Source organism: Merops nubicus, unplaced genomic scaffold (genome assembly GCF_000691845.1).
Source record: "Merops nubicus isolate BGI_N331 unplaced genomic scaffold, ASM69184v1 scaffold11971, whole genome shotgun sequence".
Taxonomy (NCBI): domain Eukaryota; kingdom Metazoa; phylum Chordata; class Aves; order Coraciiformes; family Meropidae; genus Merops; species Merops nubicus.
In genome coordinates this window covers 21,102-29,680 of record NW_008587649.1, presented here as the reverse complement: position 1 = coordinate 29,680, position 8,579 = coordinate 21,102, and the positions used below count along the sequence as shown (strand labels likewise).

Genomic DNA, 8,579 nt, shown 5'->3' with positions numbered 1-8,579 from the left:
CACTGCTTCTGCTAAGAGTTTTAAGGAATCTCTAAACTGCCAGTTGTACTGGAAGTGATGTGTTTTTTTTCCACTTCAAAAGTTATGCAGTGTAATTGCACTTTCCTACGTAGCTGTGGGGTTTTTTTTTTCTGTAGTCTCCCTGTTCCGTGTCATTACAAAAAAGAGAAACATTTTTTCTCCCCAGTCCTCAATCCAGCACGTTACAGGAGAGCAGCTCTCCAAAGAAACTGTGATCTAATAGCAGTAGCAGTTTGGCCACTGTAGCAAAGGCAAACCACAAATGTTTTCTGGATCCCTGAAGCCTCCACGGCCCTACTTCAGCTGCTGCTAGCACTAAGCTAAAGGTTTTTTTTCAGCATATAGAGGCAAGCTACCAGTGTCTGCATAAGCTGCAATTACACCTTGAAATTACAAGGCAGAAAACACTTTTTGCAGCTTTTTCTGGGAGAGGCTGGGGGATGGGGTCACAGGGAAGAGTTTTGCTCTGGTAGAATAATCTTTGAGCTGATGGCTGGAGGATGGGAGATCACCTGGAATAACTCCAGATTCCTTAGCTTCAGAATAATCTCAAGGCTCTCCAACAGCCTTTGTTACCTGGGTGCTATCTTTGTTTGAGCACAGAACCTTTGAAAGTGAACAGCAGTAAAACCAAGTTTGAAAAAAGAAAAAGGAAAGACTTTTTAGACTATGTAGAACATGAGAGGTACTGTCAGCAAGTTTTTGTTACCTCAGAAGTTACACCTGTTTCCAGAAGAGATGCAACCACATAAGCTGTCAGGGAGATCTTGCCATGGATTCCACCCTGGAGGGCAACAAACACAAACCACTGGATAAAAACCAGAGAAAAGGACGTTGGATAAAAAGACTCTTGAAGGAAGACAAGTATAACCACAGGAGAAGCTGTAGCATCATAGAACTTTGCACATAAGGAGCATGAAATTTAGGAACCCAACCCAACATTGTAGCTTCCTTCTCAGCAACAGCCTGAGAACACACCAATGCACTCAGCTTCATGCTCCAAGACATGACTCTGAAGTGTTTTGCAAGACTTGACATCTGGCTTCCCACTCCCATGAGCCAGATACTTTCCAAGAGACTTCTTTTAACTGAAGTTCTCTTGGTTCTCCCTACACTATTCTAGATTCTCCAGTGCAATATTCATATGAGGCATGAGGAAACTGCATCACTTCATGCTTTGATAATAACTTCAAAAACACACCTATTCCATGATTTTGAGTCTCTATTGCTTTTACCTGAATATCTTTATTTAGTATCCTGCCCATAGCAGGAAAAGAACCATCTTCTTTCTGATGCTGGATGATCCAGTCTTTGGCAGCTGTTAGTTCCTTTGGGTCAATGAAAATAAACCCACGAGACTGTGCAAAGGACTTGAGGACAAAAGCTGTTAGCCTGTAAATATGAATTTATCATCTTTACTGAGAAAACAAATTCAGAATAATGTATCAGTAAGAAGAAAACAACATTATTAGAAAGCACAAATTTAAAAAAATCTTGTTGGGGAAGCACTAAATATTATTAAAAAAAACTCATGGTACATAAAAGCACCTGAACACCATTCAAACTTCTGCATAAGTGCAAGATTAAGGGTCAACAAATGAAACTGAAAAGTATAACTAAGATATATTTGTCTTAGTTATGACACACTCTGAAATCCAGTTCCCTTTTACAGGTGCTTATCCACTACCCAGATGATTAAAGCTGTTAAATTAAGAATGAATGTTCTTATAAATATGGATATATCTGTAAAGAGAGGAGTAAAATTTCCAATTTTGTTACTGTCTTAAATGAACAAAAAATAATCCAGACCCATTGCTAAAGTCTGAGGCTGTGTAAGACCTTATACAAGTATAAATTAAGACTTAAGAAAGCCACAGAAGTGTTTTTAGAATTCTAAACCTCTGACATGCAACAAGTGTGAACTCTGGCCAGCTTTGGGAGGCTGAATCATTCCCTTTACAAGCCTCTGTGGAATGGGAGGGTAGAAAGCATGCTGCCTGGCAGGGGATTTTTCAAGTGTTAAGTAATTCTGTGTCACTGTATTTTACATCCAGGGACTGGGAGATGCCAGATCTGAGATAAAAGTTTTACTGTCTTAGAAACGCCGAGGCCACAGCGTCAGAGAAGTGGTACTTCCCCTCAGATGAGCTCATGAAGAAAGGCAGTTTAAAGCAAAATACAGAGCAGATGGAGAAGCCAAAATGACAGCACAAACAAATGAATGAAGAATCTACTGTAGCTGAGGCATCCGAGTCAACTGACATGCTAATGTGATGTAAGACAGCCTGAAAGGCCATGGTTTCCTGAGGGAGACATCAGTGAGATGAGCTGATTTCCCAGTTTCATAATTTCTGGCTCTCATATTGTTTGACTCTGAAAGGTCCTCTGCTTCAATTCTCAGGGCATAAATCCATACCATTCCATTGCATCCATGAGGGGATATAAAGTAATTGGGAGGAAGACTTCTTTGGGGTTTTTTTTGGGTTGTTCCTGCTGCGATTTGTTTTGCTACCCTGGCAGAAGCCTCTGCCTCTTCTAGAGGCAGCAAGATTCTCAGTAGCTGCTCCAGGTGCATTCCACTCCCTGGTGGAATTCGGTGTTTCAATGCCCCCTACGTTGCTACTCCAATTCCAGCAGACCAAATACAATCTTTAACTACAGCTTCTGTGCCTAAAGCCTGGACATTTTAGTAGATGTGACTATCTCAACTGGCCCCCAGTCTCCAAACAGCATTAATACACCTACTAGTGTAGCAGGAACACACAGCAACACTGAAACAGTAGGTCTATAGTCACTGAATATTATTTCTATTCTCCACTGTGTGCGATACCATGATGGAAGCTGGAAAATTACTCTTCTTTCCTTGCCAACTGTGTATTTTTCCTATTTAGCAAACACTGAATTTTCTAACTCTGTTTTAAATAGCAACTCACCACATGCTCCCTGAGGAATCCCTCTCGCCAAAAGCACTGTATGAACCATCTTGTCTCTTGTAGGTCAGCTGGCGCTGGTAGCCTGGAAGTCACAAAAGAAGTGGGAGAGTCCAAAATCCTCACACAGAGAAAAACAAGTATGTGAAGCAAAGGAAGAGTCAGACCACCTGGCAGCAGTGGAAGGGATTCTGCTGCCTGAGGCAACCCCTTATTTTGCTGGGAGGGACAGAGCCAGCACTGTGTATGTCTGTTGTAGCTTATTCAGAAAGCTATTCAGGCCAACATCTGTAAGACTATGACTCTGGCATTTGGGCCAGTAGAAATGTTAAAAATTCAATACCCCTCTGAAAAGATGCAGTAGCAAAAGAAAGATTTTACTTAAGCATACAGCTGTTCTCCTGCCATTTTACTGAAAGCACCATGCAGATGTAAGGTTTTTCCTTTAATGATACAGCTGGATTCAGCCATTTCTCCATAGCTGCTTGGGAAAACTTAACTTGAGGTGACAAGAACAGTTGTGACCTTAATGCACATGAACACTTGCCAGCTACTAGGGCTGTCTTATAAGGCTTGGTTTAGATGATGATTATTAACAAGTTAAATGCTGAAGGTAAAAACTCTCTACTGGGATGTCTCTTGAGACTGAAAATAAAGATAGTCAAAACGTTCTTCCTATTAAGAAAAGAATTTTCTTCTCAAATCTGTTTGCCTGATAACTGAACTGCCCATCCTGACAAAGCACTCTAAGCCTTCTCACTGAGGAATGGAGAATACACACATTGATAAAGCTCTTTAACACCCATTGGGATCAAAATCTTCAGTCTTTCAACTATGGAGCTATGTCAAACCTGCAGGAAGACTGTGTCAAAGACATTTAGTGCCTGCTTAATTCTCTGATACATTTTAGACACTTCATTGCACACTGCATGATGGTTTTATGGGACCGGATTACTGTTTCCCTTCCAGAGGTGAAGTCTCTGCTCTTCTGTTGGAATGCTCATTTTGAGTTGATTTATGCTTCACTGCTCTTACATTTATTCTTCTTTGCTCGCTGGGTTGATAGTGGCACAGACTCTATATCCTGCTTGCTGTTCTGAAATCTTGTTCTCTAAACCCTCCTCTCAATGCTTGGACTCCCTGGAAGAGTTCACTTTTCTAGTTTTCACCTGTTCACCTGATTTTGTACAACTGCATGGTGGGAAAGTAGAAAAATTACTGCCTAATTTAGCTCAGGCCACTTCTAAAGATTAGGGAAAATGTAGGAACTGTTGGGAATCAGCATTTCCTAGGATGGATGGATAAGCAATGAACAAGTTTTCTGGCTTGGCAAGTCACAAAAGCAAACAGACTCTCCCATCTAAACCTGATACTTGGCAGGGCTCCAATAAACCCAGAAAAGCTTAAAACTCTTGAGGATTTCTTCTGTAAGGGTTAATTAGCAGGCAGAGTTTGGATCCAAAAACCTAGAAGGTTGCAGATTCATAAGAAGAAATAAAAGCAGATAATACTGCAAAGGAAACACTGACCCATAAGTATTAAAAAATTCCCTTTGTCTTACTGCTATCAGCAAGCACAAAAAGCTACAAGGGAAATTACTGCAGCCAGGCAAAGGAAGCAGCACTGGGCTTTTGCTGCTGAACACAAGAAATACATTACATAGTACATTTTATATTTATATTTTCAGAGGAGAACCACCTAATCCTGTCACCTCTGATTTCATGACATGACTATTCTCTGACTCATACACAAGACAGCTTTGTCCCTTAGAGATCATTAAAAACAAGAATGACCCAGAATTCTTACTTGTCCCAAGAACTGTATTTAGTTATAAAACTATTTTGCATGTGGGTCTTCCCAAACAAATGCTGAGAAAAACAGTACATAAAAAGATAGATTGCTGTGAGCTGTTTAGGGAGACAGGACAGGACACTGAAAGGACAGATAAGAACCTTCATTTTATAGCTCTAAGTTAACTGCTTTGGATACTAAATTTTGATTTGGGGTATATTGGTACTAATAAAATAGTGTTAAAAAAGAGAATGTTCAGAGAAGGGCCATACAGTTACTAAAGGACTGGGGAAAAAAAAATCTACAAATAAGGCAATAAATGTAGTAAAAATCTGTATATTTAAGTTTTATTTCCCTTGACTTTCTGAAATGTTTAAACATAGAAATAAGATGTCTACAAAAAAAGAAAATATAACCCAATATAGATCAATAAGCATGTAAACTAGGGTTATTGATGGGAAACACAGGCTTTCTGTAATGTTTAAACATAGAAATAAGATGTCTACAAAAAAAGAAAATATAACCCAATATAGACCAATAAGCATGTAAACACAGGCTACAGATCAAGGGAAAACATCTTGCTGTCAAAATCTGTTAAACTGAGAGATTATCCTACAAGAAATGATGAACCCTCATCACCTTGAATACTCTTGATTAGAAAGCACAATGTGATACTAGTAAAACTCTCATCTATTTTTAAGCCTTTTCTCCTTCTATAAATTGTAAGTGTAATGAGTTACCTTGAACAAGGTAATCAGTAGCTTCACTCTCCACTTCACGACTGAGTTGTTTGGTTTTCTGCAGGTATTTCAGGACAAAAACATTAGGAGCAAAATGGATCATGTTCTGCTCCCCACATCCAAAGGGCAATCGCAGGAGATTGTCCAAGTTGTTCAGTGTGGGACCCATCACATCTCCTGTTGGAAACAGAGGTGACAGGTTCAGTGTTAAGGAATTGTGCTTCACTTCCTTTTGATGTCTCATGGTTAATATCCACCTGACTACACTCATTTCTGAGCTACACACAGTCAGCTTAAATAAATTGTATCATGAATTGGAAGTCCTTCAAGTGTTAAATCTTGGCCCTTTAAGCTCTTGCTGGCACAAAGAAATGGCACATTTCAGAGTTTGATTATCCACAACTCCCCAGTCCAGACTCCTAGTTTAGAACACAGGACAATTTGTGATTATGATTCTGAAATGAATATGAAATGAATACTCATGAATTCTAACAGGCAGTGCCTGTGCAAAGCCCTCAGATGGCAGCAACTTTAAGTCACTCTCAGCTCAAACAGGGTTCAAACAAGTGACAAAAAAAGTCTCAACAATCATTTGTCCTGGAATTAAGCAGCAGATACTGTTATAACTGCCTATGACTATCTTATCTGGTGCTATCTACTCAAGTACTGGTCAGAAGCAAGTGACAGCTGGAGTATCTCTTCATATGCAATAAGTGGTACCTAGTGATAGCTCCTCATAGTTGATACCTATTATTGAAGCTGTAGCTCTTTCTGATCCTGGAATTATGTTGTGGGGAACTCCAAGTGTAAATGCTTCATTGTGATTTTCATCAGTCTCTTCTTTTCTCCAAATTTTAAACTCTCCCATTGACCCCCAGCCTGTGGAAAAGCCAATGTACTTCACCTCAAGCTGTTTGGGAACAGTCCACTCCACAATAATAGACTCATTTAGCACCCGAGTACCATGGCCAACCTGAAAGGAACAAAAAACATGCAGTTCCAAAATCCCCCACACACAAAGTCAGTCTGCCACGTGTCTGTGGACCTAGTCACTTATGTGTGCATCAGAGAACACCAAGGATGGACCAAACCTTTCTCTTTCCCACCCACAAAACAATCCAAGGAAGTTTAATAAGAATTCCACAGGCTTGACCCCCCAGGTTCTTCAGCACACTTAGCACTAAAAACATCAAAGACTGAGGTCCTTGAGAACATCATGTGGCAAGCAGATATGTTCTGATTAAAATAGCCCAATCAATACTTCATATTAAAAAAGCAACAGGCATGAAGCTTCCACCTTCTCCAATAAGCCTAATGAACATCTGTCATATATGCACTCAAACTCTAATTGAGAAAGCAGGAGACTGTCAGAACATTACAGAGAACACTACCTGGATAATTCCATTTTTCCAGCTGATCCAGAAGCTGCGGAATTCATCCCAGGAGAGGATACCAGCTGTGTCCCTGCTGACCACTGGCTCACCCATTTTGCTGATGGAAATCCACGTTTTGGTATTTTGATGTCCACCAATCACAATCTCAGTCATCTCTGCCATGTCGTGGGGCCCAGAGGACAAGGCCAGGTGAGCATCATTGTGTGCTTTCACAGCAATGTCAAAGTGGGTCATCTGGGCAGGTTTCTGCATGTATTGGTACTCGTATTTGTTAGGTGTAGAAATGTGTATTTTCTCTAGTCAGAAAAACAATGGAATGTTGTAAGAATTAGAGCTTAGCTCACATACTTCAAAAATAACACATAGCTAACAACTGAAATTTAAACATTTTTCTTTCCGTAAGTCCACGTTCTTTTTTCCAGCTTCTCTTAAACAAACTGTAGAATTACATATGGATGTTTCTTCCCATCTTCTATTTATACTCCCTCCCAATACAGAAGACCCTTCAATTCACACTGCTCAGCTGGATTTCTTATAAAGTCTGTAAGTGATTTTTCAGTTCTAATCTAGTGGTCAAAAGCATCTCTGTTTAGTTACTGGAGCCAACTCTGAGCTATCCAAATCTCAGGCAGAAAGAACATACTGATTCCAGAACTGAATTTTAAAACACCAACTGGAAATACAGTGCAGTCACAGTTACTGTCCACAGTGCTGAATACTTAAACTGTTCCAGAAAGTAAAGGAATTTAATTGCCATTTCCAGAAATCACTTGGGCAGTTAGAGCAAATTCATAATTAGCCAACCAGGTAAGAAAGACTCTATTCAGAATTTCTTCCTACACAGCAAAACTCATCAATCATAGAGAAATGGAAAAAAATTTTTTAATTTTTTTTTCCCCCATAAGATGAAGCCATGTGTTTCTATTTATAAACTAAATCAAACAGATTTAATATCTTATTCAAATCATGAACTTACCATTTGGGCAGAAGAACACACTATAGGTGTATTCTCTGGACAGTCCCTCTGGCTATATAAAGACAGAAATCCAGACATAAAAGTACAGTGCTTGGATTAGCAGGAACAGCTATTCAGTTTCACTTACAAAATACAGAAATAATATCCTGCTGCTGCACAGTGGTTTTCAGCCTTTATAGAAAAGTTATTACACTGTATTCTGTTAGCTAGAGATATGCTAAACACTACCAGTGAAACCTCACATCACAGCATATTTCTTAAACTAACAGAGCAAGCTTATCTGATCAAATTTCTACCCCTTTTTCTTCTGATCAGTCCTGAACATTCACCATCCTGAAGTCAGAATCAAAAGGGCTGTTTCTGTACACATCACTAAAATGATTTCCAACCACATAAACATACCATAAATCAACTTGAAAATTCTTATAAATCTATTCACACTTGATTACCTAAAAAATTCCATTATTTGCCCAATCATTTATAACCTTTTTCCCCTGAATTATTACAAATTCATATTTTTTTACCTCAATAATAACACTACTGCGAACATAATCTACTCCCACAGGGGTCCTTTTGTCCATGTAGCTGTCCTCTGTGTGCTTCCCACTCTTCAAGGTCTGCATCCCCTCCTGACAACAATTAGTTCCACCATATGCAAAAGCTTTTGCTAAGAAACAGATGGGGAAAGAAGCAGAGATTTTGAGTCTGGAAGATCTTCTGGAGTTTA

The 8,579-nt window shown here is 39.4% G+C and overlaps 1 protein-coding gene across 1 annotated transcript in view; it reads right to left on the bottom strand.

The window, feature by feature from the left end:
• CPAMD8 (C3 and PZP-like, alpha-2-macroglobulin domain containing 8) overlaps positions 1-8,579 on the bottom strand; it is a 48,320-nt gene that overhangs the window by 20,681 nt on the left and 19,060 nt on the right. The window contains exons 21-28 of the mRNA XM_008949000.1: positions 8,377-8,519; positions 7,853-7,904; positions 6,874-7,172; positions 6,230-6,455; positions 5,483-5,659; positions 2,955-3,036; positions 1,257-1,413; positions 731-805 (exon numbers count right to left, since the gene is read on the bottom strand). Of these exons, the coding sequence (XP_008947248.1) occupies positions 731-805; positions 1,257-1,413; positions 2,955-3,036; positions 5,483-5,659; positions 6,230-6,455; positions 6,874-7,172; positions 7,853-7,904; positions 8,377-8,519 (1,211 nt within the window). The remainder of the gene's footprint in view (positions 1-730; positions 806-1,256; positions 1,414-2,954; positions 3,037-5,482; positions 5,660-6,229; positions 6,456-6,873; positions 7,173-7,852; positions 7,905-8,376; positions 8,520-8,579) is intronic.